Source organism: Eleutherodactylus coqui, chromosome 10 (assembly GCF_035609145.1).
Source record: "Eleutherodactylus coqui strain aEleCoq1 chromosome 10, aEleCoq1.hap1, whole genome shotgun sequence".
In the NCBI taxonomy this organism is placed as follows: Eukaryota; Metazoa; Chordata; class Amphibia; order Anura; family Eleutherodactylidae; genus Eleutherodactylus; species Eleutherodactylus coqui.
The window spans coordinates 8,567,363-8,590,799 of record NC_089846.1 but is presented as its reverse complement, the minus strand read 5'-3'; the positions used below and the strand labels follow the sequence as shown (position 1 = coordinate 8,590,799).

The 23,437-nt window shown below is 42.6% G+C and overlaps 1 protein-coding gene across 3 annotated transcripts in view; it reads left to right on the top strand.

The window, feature by feature from the left end:
• Positions 1-23,437, top strand: part of NTNG2 (netrin G2) — a 158,015-nt gene that overhangs the window by 130,336 nt on the left and 4,242 nt on the right. For all 3 annotated transcript variants that reach the window (XM_066580181.1, XM_066580183.1, XM_066580182.1), the window contains exons 6-7: positions 11,991-12,158; positions 21,625-21,759. In XM_066580181.1, coding sequence (XP_066436278.1) covers positions 11,991-12,158; positions 21,625-21,759 — 303 coding nt within the window. The remainder of the gene's footprint in view (positions 1-11,990; positions 12,159-21,624; positions 21,760-23,437) is intronic.

The following is a 23,437-nucleotide window of genomic DNA, read 5'->3' as shown; positions in this document are numbered from 1 at the left end:
TCGTGCCGCCGCCGCCGCTGTTCTATTACATGTCTTGTCTGTGCACAAGTAAATTACAAAGCAATTTATCAGCGGGTGACGGGAGCTGGCACTGGGCACGGGCACAAATCCTCAGCTCATTCTCCATGGTGGAAAGCAGTCAATGCTTAAAGATTGTGTAATTCAATGGTTTCGCTACCCCCCTGATGGTTACACGCTGGGAGTGAGCTGCAGGCTGTAGGACCCAGTGTGCACCTCCTGCAATTTGCATATTTAAATTGGAAGTCCACTAACATCCCTATATTTGCCTCTAATACACGGTTTCAGAACCCCTTTACCTGCTCGTTGTGCCAGTTACCTGCATGAAAATATGCAGCGCTCAGTGGGTGGATTAGACCTTTTCAGCTCCTTCCTGTCTCCACTCCCTGCTCAAGCTGCATCAAATGTATATGCCATTTTAGAAACGTCACCAATATCTCCATCTTCAGAAGCTGTGAAGTAACACATTGATACATGAGGCCCAAGAACAAAAATGCTGCTTTCATTGGTAGATGATAGGAGTAGTAGTTACGCTGCACGTAGCGCCTAGAAGCCTCAGTAGACGTTTCTCCTTTAAGTATTTGGACTGACACTGATTTTTTTTGCCATCTATGACGACCTCAGAGGATCCGGTTCTACAGACGTCAGATGTCGCTCATACCGAGGAAGCCGAGGAGAAAGCAGGTATCACCCTGTAGACGAGGCGCCGGAATAAGACGTAGAGTAGTATTCCTAGTTCTTCATGTAGAATCCAGCGGGGTCTGTAAACGCCATCGCCAGCGGCGCAATTATAATCCCATCACGAAAAAGTTCTGCTGCTCATTAATAGTCTTTCTGCTTCCATCTCTCACCATATTCAAGATCTCTGCTTGCTGAGAACATTGGGGACATTCACCTGCTGTAAACCCGTCCTGACGCGCGGCTGCTGAGGTCGTTACAATGTATCAGTGCCAGCGTGAAAGTCCCATTGACAATTGGAAAAAAAAAAACGCAGCGAAAAAAAAAACGCTAGTGGGCGCTCACCGTAATGGCGGCTTCTCACGGACATCTTAGTGCACGCAAAATGTGCACTCACAATACGCAGAGAATGGAAACCATTCATTTCAATGGGATTGCTCAAATGCGCTTTCCCCTGCGCATTTCGATCACACGCAAAAAAACGCAGCATGGTCGATTTTCTTGCATATTTGCGCACCCATAGAAGTCAACGGGGATGCGCAAATATACTAGAAAGCGTGAAACACTGTGTGATCACCCAGGAAGAATAATGCATCGTGAACTCATTACACTAGTTATGGTTATGAGTAGAGATGAGCGAGTAGTGCCTTAGCCGAGTAGCTCCCCGCTCGTCTCTAAAGATTCGTGGGGCGGCGCGGGTGACAGGTGAGTTGCGGCGGGGAGCGGGGGGGGGGGGGAGAGGGAGAGAGAGATCTCCCCTCCGTTTCTCCCCGCTCTCCCCCGCCGCTCCCCTCCCCCCGCCGGCCCCCGAATCTTTAGAGACGAGCGGGGAGATACTCGGCTAAGGCACTACTCGCTCCAGTAATGTGCCTTAGCGAGTATACTCGCTCATCTCTAGTTATGAGCATCAATGCGTATTTTCCGCGCGCGCAAAAAGGACAGTAAAATGCACTGATGCGCGCCCAATGTTTGTTCCGTAAAAACACTAAGCTGACGCGCACACAAATACGCATGCGCTCATGTGAAGCCAACCTGAGGGCTCATTCACAGAGGTGTATGCAGGATTTGGTCCATGTACACACAGTGGACTCACAGACCAAAACTCGCCCGTGCAGGGTGGATTTAGTCCCTTTTTGCAATATTTATAAGCGCTGCAAACTCACATGCGCAAAAAAAACATTGTTTTTATACGCAAATATACAGTGAATATGCAGGTTTATGTGTATTCACTGCAGATTTGCGCAGCCGCAGTCGCCTCTATGGCCTATTTTGATCCATAATATGGAAGAAAATAGGACATGATGTGTTTTTTTTTCCGTATGACCGAAAATCGCATCTGTGAATAAACTGTAATCGATTGGTTCTATTCACTCTGTATTACATACATAAAAAATCTGCACATAATACATGGCGTGTAAAGGAGCCTTCAGGCCGTATTTACACCAGTGAGATTCCCTTGCAAGTTTTGTGTGTCGCAAAATCAAACGTAAATAGACCCCATTGTTTGCCCAGTGGTGCTGAGAGAGAGAAAAACCGCCATTTGGCAGAAAACGTGTCCATTATTTCCTATGGGTGAGTTAAAAATCGCACCTCCCATCGCACTGGCGTGTAACTGCGAGAGCCGTCTTTTAACACGCGGTTTTCTCGCACATCACATCGCACTCGGATAGGTAATCACCATTTTACAAGTGCGATCTCTCAGACCGATAGTGCATTCGCCAATGTGAATACAACCTTGAGGATTCACACAGGCGATAGCACGTTGCGCCCGACACAGCGTACCGACGTCCGCGTTTTACGTGATGGGCCGGACACCGCACATTGCAAGTCGTATTCTTGTGCACAAAAATAGGACCTGCTTCGGTTTTTCCATCTTGTACCATCAGTGCGGAAGGAAAATCATCCATGTAAAACAATGGGTTAATTCATCACACACGTTGTATATGTCGCGCAAACACACAGAACTCACGCGACTTTCTCGCCAGTGTAAGTACAGCTTTTAGGCAAGAGCTCCCGGCTCCCGGACAGGAGGCAGATTTGTGCTTCTGCTGTGTTTAGCTCAGAGGCTTCCCTGAACTGATACATTGTAACAACCCATAAGCTGTGTGAGCAGGACACGACCAGGGTGGGTTTGCAGGCTCTCTCAGCAAGGATTTCCATTCACTAGCAGTAAGCAGAGATCTTGAAAGTGGTGAGAAATGGAATCATAAAGAGGCAGATTTACTAAGACTGGTGTTTTATCTTCACGTGGACAATTTTCCACTCGCAGCATGCACTATTTTGAGGTGGATTCCATGCGGACGGCTTCTATTGAAGTCAATGGAAGCCGACCGACTCACGGCTCTTCCGCAATCATCACTGCAGAAAGGCCCGCGCTTCCGCTTCATCGCCTATTGACGGCGCGGCATTATCTGCACTGCGCATGTGCGCCATCTGGCACATCCGCAGCACAGATAATAAGAATCCGGACAGGTACGCAGTGGTCACCAGCCGGGTATGGGGTCAGATTTCGCTGCAGCATCCGGCATGCAGAATCCGACCCGGCCGTGTGCATTCGGCCTTAGTGTTTCAATTCCTCACCATTTTTAACATCTCTGTTTGCTTTTAGTGAATGGGATCACTGATTGACATTCAAAGCCTGTAAACCCATCCTGACTTTTACACAGCTGCTGAGATCGTTACAGTGTATCCGTGTAGGTAGGCGCTAGAGCCAATTTCTCCCAAGAAAATGCTGGAGAGCAGGATGGAAGTGCGACAAACCCCATTATAGTTGATGGAGTTCATCCGGCTCTGTTCATTTCCTTCGTAGAATAGATCATGTTTGCCGTTTTTCGGATCCCATGACAAAACAGAAGAACAGAAAGTATGATGAGCCCGAAGAGCGATCCACCTGAGATCAGGCAGATTTGTGCAGCTGTTATGGTTTTTCTCAGAGGTTTGCCTGCATTGATACATTTTAACTAATTGATACATTGTAACAAACTGATACATTCTAACAACTACAAGCTATGAGAGCAGCGCTGGATCAGGATGGGTTTGCAGGCTCTGAATCTCAGCAAGATTTTCTATTCACTGATGGTTAGCAGAGATCTTGAAAATGGTAGGGAATTGTATCAGATTGTAACTTCAGTAGAATCTGATAATCTCTTATGACCCCGATAGACCACCGATGCCTGTAGTAGAACCAGCTCTCCTCAGCAACTCACTGCTGTTGCCCTCTGTGGTCCATCATTGCTGATGGTTTCCCTGTGTATCAGTGGACGATGAGGTCGGACAGCAGCGGTGTGTTCCAGGCCCGGGTCTTCAGTTCATCTTAATGGGGTCTTATGTAGGAAGTGGATCCTCTTTTATCCGGAGAGCGATGCTAAACTAAGATTCTCCCATGTCAGCTTTTTTGCCGGTGCACACAAGCTCTTCTGTTGCGGCCCCCCTCCAGGTGGGCTCCCCTCCCTCAAGGAAATACCCTCACCACCATCACCACCATCACAACCACCACCACCACCAAGAAGGTAGGTTCTGGCCCCCACTGTAGTGGACTAGGACAAGCTACTGCTAGCCGTCCAGCTCTCTGCTCCTCCGCCTTAGATAGGGTGCAGCTTATAGAGCATTTAATGCCTAGAGCTCAGAGACCCCTGATTTGCAACAGCATTGTCAAAAAAGGGGAAACTCCTTGTCCCCCAAATACTTGGACCATTGCTAACCGTTTGGAACACGTTACTAAGGCCATAGCCCTGTATTTTGGTAGTAAGAAGGATTCCAACTCCTGGAGTACAAGCGGTATTATCCTGTGTGGTGTATCCGCCGTACTGCAGTAGGGTCCATGCTAAAAGTGGGGACAGGTCTGAATGGCTTCCCGTCACACAGTGTTTACCCAGAGCCACCACTAGGGGGAGCTCCCTGCATACAGATGTGTACAGCCACCACTAGGGGGAGCTTACCTTCTAACAGATTTAAGGCTCCTGCACATGGGCGATTTTTCACACATTCTCGTGTGCAATATCAAATGCGCAAACTGCAGACAATAGAAGCCATTGATTTCAATTGGCTCCCTCACATTGAGTGTTTTCGCGCCAGGTGAAAAAGCATATGCCATGCTCGATAGAAGTCAATGGGGGTGCGCAAATACGCACCCCCATCTACATGAAATCGCGTGCGTAACTGCATGATTTTGCAGTGTTAATTGCTAACACTGGGGACTAAGTAGGCTGTTGAGCCAGAAATGAGCGGTAGAGTAAAATGTGCGCGCAAAAACACCTTATTGCGCTCCATACAGAACGCAATCACATCATCCTCTCAAGAATGTATCTACGCGTATGCTCGTGTGCAGGAGCCCTTATACAGCCATGACTAATTGGAGCTCACTGTATGTAGATTTATACAGCCACCATTAGGTGGAGCTTAATGCATATGGATTTATATAGCCACCACTAGGGGCAGCTCAAATCTAAGCAGTGAGCGCCCCCCTAGTGGTATCTATTTACATTTCTAAGTGAGCTCCCTCTAGTGGTGGCTGTATATATCCATATGCAGTAAGCTTCCCTAGTGGTGGCTGTATATATCTTTATACAGTGAGCTCCACCTAGTGGTGACTGCAGGAACCAGAATTCCAGCTATTATCTCTTTGTGTGAAGGGAAGCAGGGGATTTGGAGCTCTATGTCTCCACCCCTTGTAAAGATATCTGTTATGGGCCCTAATATTTAACTCCATGCCCTGGACCCTTCTCCCCAATATTTAATCACCAACTACAACCGAAGACGATACATATTGCAGCCGCTGCTTCTGCCACGCTACCGCTCTCTGCTAGCTCTAGGCGGCAGCGCTGCTCCCTGCTCTTTTCCACAACCCCTATATCTCATTGTCTAATCTGTTTGTTAGAAGCACACTGGATTCCACCGACTCCTCGAACCACTGTTTTGCTAGAACCTAAGATCCAACATCAGGAACATCCAGAAAGGATACGAGGTACGTCCATGGCTGATATACAACCGTCCCCCATGTGGTGTGTTATACAATGACAATCCTAATGGAAGGAGGTAGAGTGGCGACTCCTATAGAAACCAGTCCTAGATCTGACCAATACCTTTAGTATTCACCCCCTAATAAGTCACCCCTGTAGAAATGTCAGCACAGACCACTGGATACATTGTATCTCTAGTACATCTCCTGTACTGAAGCGAATGCCGATTAGATGTTAAAAGGGGGACCTGGCAAGGATGGAGTTAAAAAGGTTTTCCAGAGAAAGAATATTGATGACATCCACAGGATAGGTCATCAATAGTTGATTGTCTGGGATCCACTGCTTGCAATATTACCGGATCAGCTAATCAGGCACCTGCTGTCAGTGCCCCTACATACAGGGGTTGGAGTGGAAGCTGCTGCTCCGACCCCTGCGTAGTGGCCGGCGCTTGTAACTGCAGGCACAGCGCTTATTAAAATCAATGAGAGCTGCATCTGCAAGTACAAGCGCCGGCCACTACAAGGGTCAGAACAACGACTTCCATTCTGTGTGTAGCGGCGCTGACTGCAGGCACCTGATCTGCTGATTGGCTACGGTTTCCGAGTGGCGGACCTCAGTCGATCAACTACTGATAACCTTCTCTGCAGCAAAATATGCATTTAGATGTGCGGCTTGCACTCCGATCACGGTGTATCCCATCACTGATAGCGGGGAGGCTGCCTAAAGAAATACCGCGCTGCACCGATTCATTTCATAATGTATGTTTATACTGGTCACTGCTTCACTTTTCTTACACCGAGCTCCAAATTCCCTATATAGACTTACAGCTATATGATAACATTCTGGCCCCTGAAGCCACCACTAGAGGGAGCTCCTGTATACAGTTTTATACAGCCACCACTAGCAGGAGTTGACTGTATACAGATATATACAGACTACACTAGGAGGGAGTTCACTTTATAGAGATATATACAGCCACTACTAGGGGAAGCTCAGTATATACAGATGCATACAGTTACCACTAGGTGGAGCTCACTAAACACAGATTGTGTAGCCACCACTAGGGGGAGCATGCTGTATATAGATGTAATATTTGGTTTAATGTATAATCAGAGTGCAAGGTCCCCCTCTAGTGGTGGCTGCTGGGAATGTTATAGTTTAAGGTTATACAGATGATTTGTTTCTCTGTATCAGAAACTTGAACTCCGTTCTGGGCTCCTTCACACAGGGGTATGCACATTTGTACACGCCTCAGCGCTGCATTTTTGTGGAGGGAACTGTACTTTCGCACATATCTGCATATTTTACTGCCCTTTTTCTGCCCACGGGGCACATTGATCTGCGCATGGCAAACAAGACCACTTGAAATGGATAATTTGTTTCAGATGTGTTCTTTTTCCAGCGGAATTATGCAGCGTATCGCACCTCTCCTTGCATATTCCACGCGCATCCAAGCACCCCCCATTGACCTCTATGGGGCCTTTGGTGTACAATTGCGCAGAAAAGTAGAGCATGCTACATTTTTTTTTTTGCACGAGCGAAATTTGAGCGTAAAACACAGAAATGTGAACAAACCTATGGAAATGAATAGGTTTTATTCTCTATGTATTGTACGCACAAATTTTGCTCACACAAGTACGCCCGTTTAACCCTTCGCAATCCAATTTTGGATTCATGGTTTCCTATGGGGGCTTTTTTCTTTCTGCCATTATACAATGGCGCCATCTCCTGGCTAGAGCCAGTACTGCAGTATGGGACATGCTGGAGAGGCCCCGACAACAAAGCAGCCAGTAATACACAGTAAGAATACCCTGCTGGACGTCTTCCGACATCAGAGCTGTACAGCCTTCAATCAGAATGTCTTTAGACGTCAGACAGTGGATTGGAAAGGGTTAAAGGAGTCCTTAAGGTAGACATTCACTTCAAGAGAATCAGTTCGCCCCTGATATTCTATGGAGCCGCAAAGAAACAGGCAAAACAATCTCCAATTTCTGAAAGGGGAAACAAAATAGTGTAGGCGTCCCCCTCCCCTCGTCTTCACCCCCCCCCCCCCCCCGCTCCCCCATTCTTCTTCTGCTCTCCCCAAGATAGAAAGTGCTACAGATGATATGTAATGTCTATAGGCATTGTACCCCCATCCGATATGGAAGGAGTGGCAGCGCCCCCCAATGGTGGCGCCAGGTACGTGCCTCTATGAGCAGTCACTAGTCTACTGCGCAGGAAAACCATAGAACATCAGTAATATAATGTATGCAGGCGGCAATTGTCAAGCAACCCTCTTAATGCTCGCTGTCCATCTCTCATTCTCTCTCATCCCGACTGATCAAACGCTCCAACAGACAGTATTGGGCTAGGGGGCTGGTAACGCTGTCCTATGACTATAGCCCCCCGGCTATTGCCACCTGTCCTATGCTATTCAGCACCCTTGGGTTCTGTGCCTGTTCAGAGCCGAACACAAAGGCCTTCTGTATTAAAGTCAGATTAGCCCGGCCAGCGTCGCTGCCATGTTATACACGGTGCACACAATTCTCTTAACCCCTCGGCTGTCAGACCAATAGATCATACTTGGCCTCGTCATTAATGCTAATTAATAGACACTGCAAATTAGACGTCTATTCCAGAGGCGTGCATTTTTATATATTAAGGGGGTTGTCCAGCATTAGAACAATTTGGCTGCTTTCTTTCAAACACAGCACCACCCTTGTCCATAGGGTTGTGTCTGGTATTACAGCTCGGCCCCCATTCACTTCAATGGAGCTGAGCTGCAATACCACACACAACCGTACAAACAAGGGTGGCGCTGTGTTTGGAAAAAAATCAGCCATGTTTTTCTAATGCTGGACAACCCCTTTACGCAAGTGGTCTGCAACCTGGAGCTTTCCAGCCGTTGTGGAACTGCTCCTCCCAGCATGATCTGCCAGCGGCAGGGGGAGGAGTTAGTCATCATAAGGGGCGGTTACACTGGAGAGCAGCTTTAGACCCCACCCTAAAGAAAATCAGAAAACTATAAAAGGTATCCTTGTTTGATACACTGTAACAAATCGCTGCTCTCTATGGGCTTGTTCACCTCCGCATCAGAGGTTTCATTCAGCACCTAAATGCTGTCTAAGACAAATAGTTCGGCATGCTGCGCTACTACCGCTTGTAAAAGGCCAGAAGTTTGTCCGGAAATTAAACAGACCCCATTATAGTCATCGGGGTCCATTCTGGTTCCATCTGACTCCCATAACAGAGCAGGACAATGGAACCCAGAAGAGCTGATATGAAGGAGCCCTATGGCAGCATGGCGTGGTCCAGCAACCAGATGACCCTGACCCCCTTCCTTTTTATATGCCCCTGATTTACACTTTATGCAAATTAGATGGGACCCCTGAATTTGGGCATAGCCTAATCGCTGTTATTAAAGACATAACATGGTGGCAGCAACTAGCGCCAAAGCACCAGCTGTCCGTCCGCTGCAGGCCGTGTGTAGTCTATGCCCTTTTAATAAGCCCCGCCTTTTTTCAGGTGCAGCTAAAATCAGATGGAGTGACACCGGGCAGCTGTAGAAATGCGCACAGAATGATTGTTTCGTTTCTCCACATGGAGAAGTGAGCTGTAGTGTTCTCCAGATTGGTAGTAGAAGGAATGATATCCCACTGCAAAGCATCATGGTCCTGAAAATTTGGACCAAAAAAAAAGTGCAACTAAAGTGGTTTTATGAAAATAAATGTGAAGCATTGCATAAAATATTCTGCAACTTTCTGGACCTGGTAAGGTATTATAATGATTTATCACCTCTGCTTGCTGTCAGTGAATGGTAATACTCATTACTTAATGCCAGAACATGTCCAGCTGACACAGGTGCAGGGCTTGTTACAGCGCCCTCTTGTGCAAGAAGTACTGCACTTCTGTTAGCAGGAAATGATGAGGACAGGTCTGTATTCATAAACAGCAAGCAGAGATTTATAACATGGTCATTGAACAAGTACAGATGTGGAGAACATTATCGCCCCCCCCCTCCCCTGCTTATTAAAGGGGTTGACCACTTGTAAACTACTGTTGGTCTGTCCTCCAATTAGGGCATCAATAGTAGATTGGCGAGGGTCTGCCTTTCGGAACCCCTGCCAATCAGCAGTTCGCCAGGTCGATGCATTTGTGGAAGAAAATGTCAAAAAGGGTCCTATAGCAGGATAACGACCCAAACACATCTAAAAGTGCACAAGAATGGTGAAAAAATGGACATCTGGCAGCAATGAGTCCTGAACCCAAAAGGAAAGAGCTGAAATCTGCTACTGCGAAAAGGAACCTGCAAACATTCAGTGGATAAAACCTCCAGGAGACGAGGAAGATGGCTGAAGACGACGACTGGAGACGCCATTGTTGTAGGGAAGCGCCTTTAATCCTGCCCATGTCCTGTACCAGGGTTATTCCCTATTTCTCATGGATAGACATAAAATATCCCAATGATATAAAGATTCTACATATAACGATGGTAAACAAACTGCGGGCCGATAACGTTGACCACAACTGTAGATGCCCTTTGAGGTTCCTCTAGTCCTTTTCGTTGTTTCTTCCACCCTTCACTTGCTGCATTTGTAATACACAGCTAACCCGCCGATTCACAGGGAGCCACCATCGCCCCCTAAGAAGCACCCAAAAACAGGTATCGTGACCCCACAGGAACCTAGTAGGTGACTAGAAGTATTGTCTTAGACTGTAGCCTAGATACATGTGTTACATCTTGTGGACGTGCTCCCATATCGATTAGTATAGTCGCAATAATCGTATTTGATTTCTCCAAATTCAAGAGTCTTCCAAGGTTTTCATTCATCATGAACCAACTCCGGCCTATGTCACCGATGTTTTCAAGAGTCCAAAAGGTACTAATTAGATCAGAGGTTCGTCCATCTTGGTGGGACTACTTTATTTAGAACTATTGGGGGTTATGGAGGTCTTGAGGGGTCTACCAATAGGGACCACTCTCTTCTAGACGGAGCAGAGCACATCTGTGGAGGCTTATGGTTACTGTACAGGAAGTGAACACTTAATGATGCCTTCAGTGACCATAATTGATTACTGGGAGCCTTGGCAGAGGTTCTTTCCACTATCATTGCCTTATAATTTGGAGGACATGGCTGGACCTCCATTTATAACACTAATTTGTGGAAAAAGAATGATAGCATGGAGCCAATATCTCCTCCTCCTCAACCAGCATCCTCCAACACTGTGCACTACATGGTTACAAAGCCATCCATGACCCTATGAGGGGTCCCTGTCACCATCCTTACTGTGTCTATCAGTTGAGAGTAGAAGTCCTAATGGTGGGTATGGCCAACAGCCATCATCGGATGGCCTTAAGAGTGTAGAGATGGACTAGAGCCATCAATAAGTTGATTTAACTGTTGGTGGTATATATAAGGGGGACTTCATATGCACCCTATGTGCGCTGGTCTTGGGGAAACCAACTACAGGTTGTGTTGCTTTCGTAAGTCTGCATTATGTAGCAATCTCATAATCGGGGTGTAAATCTACTACAGTACCTGAGATTTGCATCACAAACGGGTTAAGAGTATAGGGTTATGTCTGGTTCTTCAGGATCGGTCGCCTATTCTGAGATTGTGGAAGACTCCATGAAATGCCTTATATGACTGGAATACATTTTCTCAACTATTGGGGGCCTAGTTGTGATACTGATGGTTATTTGGGAGTGTTTGCCTTTGTGTGGTTGCCTGCATGTGATGCCCTCCTCTCATATGTCACCTCCATAGGCATGACTTGTCATCACCATGCACGTAAATTACATCCAAGTTCCATCATTCATGTTGACTCCTTATGACTTTGGGATGTCCCTCCGAGACATTGATCAGATTTATCCTTGTGTAGTCGCTGCCCTTGGCTTCTGCCCCAAGGCTAAGCTGCAGGGAGATTGACACTTACATGTGAGGTTCCCCACCGGTGTTTGATTAAATCTGGTAACAACATCTATAGCCCCCAGCAAGGTCATGGATCTGGAACTGTCCCCTCTGCATAGAACAAAGCTTAATTGAAACACGCACAAGCTTAGGGAATTGTGTGATTCACCGGTGACCTTAATGACTTTAGGTGGCACCTAAGTGGAGTAAAGGCCAAGATTCAGAATTTAAGGGTAACAGTATATCCTGCAAGAATCAGGTCAGATTTCCTTTAGCAGTCCATGAGGTGGTGGTCCGCAGTGGGACAAGTGCCTTTTTTTGCCCAGCTTTGGCTGAAGTGGTCCATGGCCTTTGCGGTGGATTAGATGATGGGACATCCCTGGTTGATGAGGAGTCGGGTTCTTCTTCATTGTTTCTCACTGTGGTTTTTCTCCGCTTTCAGACTGTGAGTGTTATGGACATTCCAGCCGATGCAGTTTTATCGACTTCCTGAATGTGGTCACTTGTGTCAGCTGCAAGCACAATACTCGGGGACAGCACTGCCAGCATTGCCGCCTCGGTTTCTACCGCAATGTGTCTGCCGAGCTGGAAGACGAGAATGTCTGCATACGTAAGTTGTCAACCGCAGAACCAACCCTCCACATTCTGAGCATGATGGTGGAAACTAGGCAGGTTCTTGTATGGCCAACACCAGCAACTATGTGGCGAGTCATACAGTGGGCCATGTAACTGGAGCCAAAAACACCCAGTAAGAGGCAGAAATGGCTTGTGGGCGAGAAGGTCCAAAGTAAGTTGGCATACTTGCCAATGTTTTAGAAGGGGCATCGGAAGATAAGTAGAAGGGGATAAATACCAGTGCACATAGCATGCCACGAAAACTGTTTTCCTTATGCTCTGCCTATTTCTACAGGACAGACCCCCAACATATGACACATATGAGTACATATACAGCCCTCCATATGTACGCCAGGCCTGCCCAACCCTCCTGTATTCGGACCTCAGACCAGATTTTCATATTCTTGCCTCTCCCTATTTTTCGGTCCCGGTTGCCACTACTGCAGGCAATCACCTGCAGCCTAGGACGGAGTCAGTACAGTGTGTGCAGTGGTGGCGCCCCATAGGCAACAGCAGGAACATTGAGAGGGGAGTATACTTTAACCCCTTAAGGACGTGGCCCTTTTTTATTTATATTTTTTATGTTCGGTTTCTCCTCCCCATTTTTTTAACATCCTAACTCTTGTCTGAAGGCTTGTTCCTTGGGGGACGAGTTGTGTTTTTCAATGATACTGTTTTATGTACAATATAATGTACTGAAAAACTTTTAAAAAATTCTAAATAGAATGAAGTGAGGAAACCCGTCTGTGTAGGGGTCTTATTTTTATGGTGTACACACTGTGCCAGAAATAACATGATAACTTTATTCTGTGGGTCAGTACGATTAATAGGATACCAAGTTAATTTAGGTTTTTATGCTGTACTACTTTAAAAGTAAAATATATTTTCTGACCGGCACAACTTTTTAGTCTTTCTGTTGATAGCGTTATGTGAGGACTTGTTTTTTTGTGGGACGACCTGCGGTTTCTATTGATACCATTTTGGAGTACATACGACTTTTTGATTGCTTTTGATTAAATTATTTTTTTCTGGCATTGTGACTTTTTTTTCTGTCAGTATTCACTGTGTGGAATAATTAACCCTTTGCAATCCAATTTTGGATTCAGGGTTTCCTAGGGGGTTTTCTCTTTCTGTAATTACACAATGGCGCCATCTACTGGCTAGAGCCAGTAATGTGGTATCGGACATGCTGGAGAGGCCCCCAACAACAGAGCAGCCAGTAATATACAGTAAGAATACCCTGCCGGACGTCTTCCCACATCAGAGCTGTACAGCCTTCAATCAGAATGTCTTCAGACATCAGACAGTTGATTAGAAAGGGTTAATGCATTATTGTGATAGATTGGATATGATACATGTGGCAATACCAAATATCCTTTTTTTTACATTTTGTTATAAATACGGGAAATGAGGAATTTGTTTGAACTTTTATTATCCTTTTTATAATAAAAAACTTTATTTTCTACTTATTTTTTTTTTTAGTCCCCATGGGAGACTTTAACTTATAATCATTTGAACACTTATACCATACACTGCAATACATCAGTACTGTATTATAATATATGGTATTCCTGTCGGCATTTTATTAAGACAGGCCACAGACATGTCCTAATAGGCAGAGAGACATGGCAGCTCCGAGAACCTTCACAAGGTCCTGGTCTACCATGATAACACAACAGCACCTAACAATCTCATGAGGAATGAGGCTGTCGGGGCCCCCAAACTCTAATCAGGGCATTGACAATGGCATTTAAAGGGTTAGCAGCCACGATCAGAGTCACCGCTGATTGTGGTTCTTGCCAGTTGGTGTCAGCTCTTATAGGCAGCTGGTACCCACCGTGTATGTAGTGGGATTGCCTGCTAATCCCACTCCATATGAATCCCAACGCTAGAGGACATATACATATGCCCAAACGCCTCAAGGGGTTAAAAATGTGATGCCTGGAATATTTGCCAGCTTTTCTGGGAGCTCTTCCCTTTTTTTAGGAAACTTGGCAAGCATGCAGATTGTGTTTTGTCCATGCCAGTTAGGCCGGGTTCACATCTTCCAATCGGAGCTTCCAGCGAAGATCCGGCATAAACTCCTGGATGAAATAGCGCAGCCGGTTAGAATTCCAAAGGCGCGATGGACTTCCATATAGTCAATGGAGTTCATTCGGCACTGTTCTGGTCCAGCATGTACCGGATCTGGTGGTTTTGACATTTCTAAACAATGGAAACGGACGGGAACTGCGGGTTCAGGTGTGAATGTGCCCTTAGCAATAGGCCTGAAGTAGTCGTGCCACACTTGGCATAGATGATGGGCTATAGATGCGTGGTAATAGAGGACATCCGTAGCAGTGGTGGCTTTGGGATCTTCACCGAGTCCAACATCAGAACCAAAGTGGCACAGCATGTGAAAACATTGTGGGCCCTGGGGGTCTAGCCATTGACAGGGGTCCCATTGCTCAAAGCCCTACCCAATGCCATCTCCAAACATGGTTCTATAACTTTGTTTTTGCTGTTCACCATGTCTGTATGTTGGAGATGTAATTAAGCAGTATGCACCTCATAAGTCATACCCAGACAGGAATCCGCCTCTGATATGGGTCATCCTATTTACCTTGCATTATGAATGCTTATAGAGGGACTTGGGGGATGTAAGTGTTGGGGGCAGTAACAATAATGGGGGTAGTAAGCTTCACTTTTGTCCTGAACAGTCTTGGATTGAGATGAAATGTCATATGTTCCTGCGCTCCCCCTTCTTCCAAATTCTTCCTGTTCTGCATTCAGTCACTTACAATTAATGTCCCTTCTGCAGCAGGAGAGGATAATTCACTCCCATCTATATAAAGACAAGCCATAAACATATTAGAGTCCCAGCATTGAGCTGGTGACTGCAGAGACATGGTGCTGAGTAATGGCCTGGGAGGACGGGTAATTTGATTACAATGAACAGTAGAACATCTGAACGGAGGAGATCACTCGAGTGCATCACAATATTCCCGCTATCTATTATCCTGACTCTTAACAAACTCCTAACATGAGAAGTGGCTGCTCACCCGGGATTGATACAATTACCACTAAATAAAGTGCTATCTCCCTACTGTCATCTGCTGCTCTGTAAAGACCCAGATGTGACCACCAGGTGGCGCTTTGTAGTCTCTCTGGTGAAGATGTCAGAATTTAACAAAGATGATTTAGACAACCAGAAGATTTAATCTATCTTTTTACAAAACACGTTATGCCCACATAAACAATAATTCATACAATAACTGCCCTTAAATTCCTTTTAGTATTTTAACACTGCCTCAGATGTACAAGAACATAACTACTATAATACTGCCTCCTATGTACAAGAATATAACTACTATAATACTGCCCCCTACGTACAAGAATATAAGTACTATAATACTGCCCCCTATGTACAAGAATATAACTACTATAATACTGCCCCCTATGTACAACAATATAACTACTATAATACTGCCTCCTATGTACAAGAATATAACTACTATAATACTGCCTCCTATGTACAAGAATATAACTGCTATAATACTGCCCCCTATGTACAAGGATATAACCACTATAATACTGCCCCCTATGTACAAGAATATAACTACTATAATACTGCCCCTTCTGTACAAGAATATAACTACTATAATACTGGTCCCTATGTACAAGAATATAACTACTATAATACTGCCCCTATGTACAAGAATATAACTACTATAATACTGCCCCCTATGTACAAGAATATAACTACTATAATACTGCCTCCTATGTACAAGAATATAACTACTATAATACTGTCCCCTATGTACAAGAATATAACTACTATAATACTGCCCCCTATGTACAAAAATATAACTACTATAATACTGCCCCCTATGTACAAGAATATAACTACTATAATACTGCCCCCTATGAAGAAGAATATAACTGCTATAATATTGCCCCTATGTACAAGAATATAACTACTATAATACTGCCTCCTATGTGCAAGAATATAACTACTATAATACTGCCCCCTATGTACAACAATATAACTACTATAATACTGCTCCCTATGTACAAGAATATAACTACTATAATACTGTCCCCTTATGTACAAGGAAATAACTACTATAATACTGCCTCCAATGTAAAAGAATATAACTACTATAATATTGCCCCTATGTACAAGAATATAACTACTATAATACTGCCTCCTATGTGCAAGAATATAACTACTATAATATTGCCCCCTATGTACAACAATATAACTACTATAATACTGCTCCCTATGTACAAGAATATAACTACTATAATACTGTCCCCTTTTGTACAAGGAAATAACTACTATAATACTGCCCCCTATGTACAAGAATATAACTACTATAATACTGCCGCTATGTACAAGAATATAACTACTATAATACTGCCCTCTATGTACAAGAAAATGACTACTATAATACTGTTCCCTATGTACAAGAATATGACTACTATAATACTGCCCCCTATGTATAAGAATATGACTACTATAATACTGCCCCCTATGTACAAGAATATAACTACTATAATACTGCCCCTATGAACAGGAATATAACTACTATAATACTGCCCCTATGTACAAGAATATAACTACTATAATACTGCTCCTATGTACAAGAATATAACTACTATAATACTGCCCCCTATGTACAAGAATATAACTACTATAATACTGCCCCCTATGTACAAGAATATAACTACTATAATACTGCTCCGATGTACAAGAATATAACTACTATAATACTGCCCCCTATGTACAAGAATATACCTACTATAATACTGCCCCCTATGTACAAGAATATAACTACTATAATACTGCCTCCTATGTACAAGAATATGACTACTATAATACTGCCCCCAATGCACAAGAATATAACTACTATAATACTGCCCCCTATGTACAAGAATATAACTACTATAATACTGCCCCTATGTACAAGAATATAACTACTATAATACTGCCTCCTATGTACAAGAATATAACTACTATAATACTGGCCCCTATGTACAAGAATATAACTACTATAATACTGCCCCCTATGTAAAAGAATATAACTACTATAATACTGCCCCCTATGTACAAGAATATAACTACTATAATACTGCCGGCTATGTATAAGAATATAACTACTATAATACTGCCCCTATGTACAAGAATATGACTACTATAATACTGCCCCCTATGTACAAGAATAGGACTACAATAATACTGCCCCCTATGTACAAGAATATAACTACTATAATACTGCCTCCTATGTACAAGAATATGACTACTATAATACTGCCTCCTATGTACAAGAATATAACTACTATAATACTGCCCCCTATGTACAAGAATATAACTACTATAATACTGCCTCCTATGTACAAGAATATGACTACTATAATACTGCCCCCAATGAACAAGAATATAACTACTATAATACTGCCTCCTATGTACAAGAATATAACTACTATAATACTGCCCCCTATGTACAAGAATATAACTGCTATAATACCGCCTCCTATGTACAAGAATATAACTACTATAATACTGCCCCCTATGTACAAGAATATAACTACTATAATACTGCCTCCTATGTACAAGAATATAACTACTATAATACTGCCCCCTATGTACAAGAATATAACTACTATAATACTGCCCCTATGTACAAGAATATGACTACTATAATACTGCCTCCTATGTACAAGAATATGACTACTATAATACTGCCTCCTATGTACAAGAATATAACTACTATAATACTGCCCCCTATGTACAAGAATATAACTACAATAATACTGCCCCTCATGTACAAGAATATAACTACTATAATACTGCCCCCTATGTACAAGAATATAACTACTATAATACTGCCCCCTATGTACAAGAATATAACTACAATAATACTGCCCCCTATGTACAAGAATATAACTACTATAATACTGCCTCCTATGTACAAGAATATGACTACTATAATACTGCCTCCTATGTACAAGAATATAACTACTATAATACTGCCCCCTATGTACAAGAATATAACTACTATAATACTGCCTCCTATGTACAAGAATATGACTACTATAATACTGCCCCCAATGAACAAGAATATAACTACTATAATACTGCCCCTATGTACAAGAATATAACTACTATAATACTGCCTCCTATGTACAAGAATATGACTACTATAATACTGCCCCAATGTACAAGAATATAACTACTATAATACTGCCCCCTATGTACAAGAATATAACTGCTATAATACCGCCTCCTATGTACAAGAATATAACTACTATAATACTGCCCCCCGTGTACAAGAATATAACTACTATAATACTGCCCACTATGTACAAGAATATAACTGCTATAATACTGCCCCTATGTACAAGAATATAACTACTATAATACTGCCTCCTATGCACAAGAATATAACTACTATAATACTGCCTCCTATGTATAAGAATATAACTACTATAATATTGCCCCTATGTACAAGAATATAACTACTATAATACTGCCTCCTATGTGCAAGAATATAACTACTATAATACTGCCCCCTATGTACAACAATATAACTACTATAATACTGCTCCCTATGTACAAGAATATAACTACTATAATACTGTCCCCTTATGTACAAGGAAATAACTACTATAATACTGCCCCCTATGTACAAGAATATAACTACTATAATACTGCCGCTATGTACATGAATATAACTACTATAATACTGCCCTCTATGTACATGAATATGACTACTATAATACTGTTCCCTATGTACAAGAATAAGACTACTATAATACTGCTCCCTATGTACAAGAATATAACTACTATAGTACTGGCCCCTATGTACAAGAATATGACTACTATAATACTGCCCCCTATGTACAAGAATATGACTACTATAATACTGCCCCCTATGTACAAGAATATGACTACTATAATACTGCCCCCTATGTACAAGAATATGACTACTATAATACTGCCCCCAATGCACAAGAATATAACTACTATAATACTGCCCCCCATGTACAAGAATATAACTACTATAATACTGCCCCTATGTACAAGAATATAACTACTATAATACTGCCTCCTATGTACAAGAATATAACTACTATAATACTGGCCCCTATGTACAAGAATATGACTACTATAATACTGCCCCCTATGTACAAGAATAGGACTACAATAATACTGCCCCCTATGTACAAGAATATAACTACTATAATACTGCCCCCTATGTACAAGAATTTAACTACTATAATACTGCCCCTATGTACAAGAATATAACTACTATAATACTGCCTCCTATGTACAAGAATATGACTACTATAATACTGCCCCCTATGTACAAGAATATAACTACTATAATACTGCCCCCTATGTACAAGAATATAACTACTATAATACTGCCTCCTATGTACAAGAATATGACTACTATAATACTGCCCCCAATGTACAAGAATATAACTACTATAAGACTGCCCCTATGTACAAGAATATAACTACTATAATACTGCCCCCTATGTACAAGAATATAACTACTATAATACTGCCCCCTATGTACAAGAATATAACTACTATAATACTGCCTCCTATGTACAAGAATATGACTACTATAATACTGCCCCCAATGTACAAGAATATAACTGCTATAATACCGCCTCCTATGTACAAGAATATAACTACTATAATACTGCCCCCTATGTACAAGAATATAACTACTATAATACTGCCCCCTATGTACAAGAATATGACTACTATAATACTGCCTCTATGTACAAGAATATAACTACTATAATACTGCCTCCTATGTACAAGAATATGACTACTATAATACTGCCCCCAATGTACAAGAATATAACTACTATAAGACTGCCCCTATGTACAAGAATATGACTACTATAATACTGCCCCCAATGTACAAGAATATAACTACTATAATACCGCCTCCTATGTACAAGAATATATCTACTATAATACTGCCCCCCGTGTACAAGAATATAACTACTATAATACTGCCCCCTATGTACAAGAATATAACTACTATAATACTGCCCCTATGTACAAGAATATAACTACTATAATACTGCCTCCTATGTACAAGAATATAACTACTATAATACTGACCCCTATGTACAAGAATTTGACTACTATAATACTGCCCCCTATGTACAAGAATATAACTACTATAATACTGCCTCCTATGTACAAGAATATAACTACTATAATACTGCCCCTATGTACAAGAATATAACTACTATAATACTGCCTCCTATGTACAAGAATATAACTACTATAATACTGCCCCTATGTACAAGAATATACCTACTATAATACTGCTTCCTATGTACAAGAATATAACTACTATAATACTGCCCCTATGTACAAGAATATAACTACTATAATACTGCCTCCTATGTACAAGAATACAACTACTATAATACTGCTCCTATGTACAAGAATATAACTACTATAATACTGCCCCCTATGTACAAGAATATAACTGCTATAATACCACCTCCTGTGTACAAGAGTATAACTACTATAATACTGCCCCTATGTACAAGAATATAACTACTATAATACTGCCCCCTATGTACAAGAATATAACCACGATAATACTGCCCCCTATGTACAAGAATATAACTGCTATAATACCACCTCCTGTGTACAAGAGTATAACTACTATAATACTGCCCCTATGTACAAGAATATAACTACTATAATACTGCCCCTATGTACAAGAGTATAACTACTATAATACTGCCCCTATGTACAAGAATATAACTGCTATAATACTGCCCCTATGTACAAGAATATAACTACTATAATACTGCCCCTATGTACAAGAATATAACTACTATAATACCGCCCCCTATGTACAAGAATATAACTGCTATAATACTGCCCCTATGTACAAGAGTATAACTACTATAATACTGCCCCTATGTACAAGAATATAACTACTATAATACTGCCCCTATGTACAAGAATATAACTACTATAATACCGCCCCCTATGTACAAGAATATAACTACTATAATACTGCCCCCTATGTACAGGAATATAACTACTATAATACTGCCTCCTATGTACAGGAATATAACTACTATAATACTGCCTCCTATGTACAAGAATATAACTACTATAAGACTGCCCTCTAGGTACAAGAATATAACTACTATAATACTGCCCCCTATGTACAAGAATATAACTACTATAATACCGCCCCCTATGTACAAGAATATAACTACTATAATACCGCCCCCTATGTACAAGAATATAACTACTATAATACTGCCTCCTATGGAAATGCTTGGATCTACAGATTGGAAAAAGAAAACAATGTAGTAGTTTAATTTGCAGTTCTCGTTTGCAGCTCTGTATTTGCAGTCGTTGGACTTTATACTTTTCACCTTTTAATAGCTGCTAATTTTCCATATGTTTTGCCCGTCAGAATGTAACTGTAACCAGCACGGCTCTGAACATGAACGCTGCAATGAAACTGGTGATTGTGTGTGTCGGCCCGGAGCTACTGGAACAAAATGTGATGAGTGCCTACTGGACTACCACTGGAGACAGGGTTGCCATCGTAAGTTCCTTGGTTTGCGTACATTGCTTTCTTGCAGATTAGCATTGCTGGGCTGGTAGAGATGCTGAATTTTAATTTTCAATGTCTGTAGGAGATTAAAGGGTGTGTAGACTTTCCCAATCATGTTTATGCTGTTCTAATACATCTAAAATACAAAATGTAACAACTTCACAATTCAAAAGAACAACAGTTTTCTGTATAGAGCCCCTGTGTGTCTCCATAGTTGCCGACTACAAATATCCCCGGTGTAGTCTGACCCCATAGTCTTGTGTGTCTCCATTGATGATTACAGATTGTAGGAAGAGGCGGCACAGAGATTGAAGTATCCCAGCACTGCAGGAGCAGACTACACAGGGTTTGTTTGTAGTCTGTAACCATGGAGACACATAGCTGGCATAGGAGCTGCTGTATGCACAAAACATCAATGTCTTCAGTTTTTAGAGTTTGCCTGGTGAAGTGTGCGGGTGAAAGCCAAGGCACTGGTGCTTAGGCTGCCAGCCAAGATAAATGGGGTTTTGGACTGGTTTGGAGGGGTGTCTTACCAAGTCGTATGTTTTTAACTGTTAGTGGTCCCAGGAGTAATAATGTGTCCCATTAGTAGTCTCAGTAGTAATAGTGACCTACACAATGGCTCCAGTAGTAATACTGCCCCCCATAGTGTAAGCCCTGACCTGGAAGCAGCTAGCCTAGCCAGCACATTCACTTAACTGGGATTCCATTGCGGATGCCGCCAACTGTAAACTCACAAAAGACCCCGAACTCCATCCTCACCCCTGGGGTTTGCATTCTGGCACCGCCCACTGTACTCATACAGAACCCTGAACTCCTGCAGCGCAGACACTAGGGGGGGCACTCCTGTGCCCTGTGTGGGTACAGCAGGCAATGTCAGAACGAAATCTCATTTAAGTGAATGTGCTGGTTGGTCTGGTTGCTGCCCGGCTGAAGCTGCTCAATGCAGGTAATTATTTTTTACTGGCATCTAATACTGCCAGTAATTAAATTAATACCGAAACCGGCTTTCTGGACAAATTACCAGCCGGGCGGTGGTTTACCAGGTGGGTGGCAAGCCTTGGCGCTGCCTCCAGCATTTAGTAAATCTTCAGGCTCCTTCAGCCCTGTCTCCTCCCAAAGCAACCAAGCACCAAAACCATCAATTTCAATAAAGCCCTGACCAAGAACCCAGCTGTATACCCAATGCTGGAGCTGGCAGCAACTGCTGGGGTGTCAGCGGGGTGTTTGTGGGTGTGTAAGCTTTCCATATGGTACATGCGGGGCAATACACAGGGGATATTTTGAAGAATTCTAACGCAAAGATACAACTTGCCACATAAGAAATAGTCTTGATCCACAGCGTTATACCAGACAACTAACATCCAGTGTTAAGGGTGCAGAGAACAGCGCCAAGCCGATTTATCAGGAGCGCAATGAAGGAATAACAGGTGTATACGGCTCCAGCACCTTGCAGAAAAAAATATAATTTTTGTTTTAAAACAAACAACTCCATAAAAAGGTTAAAAGACGCTCAGAAGTGAGAACAGAAATCTATGAGTTTCAGCCATATAATCTACGTGAAAAGTCGTGTGATTGAGAGATATCAGGATATGACGTAACAAATACATAGTCGCTCGCACTAACGAGAAACCATTAATATATAAACATAAGATCAGATCTACAATTA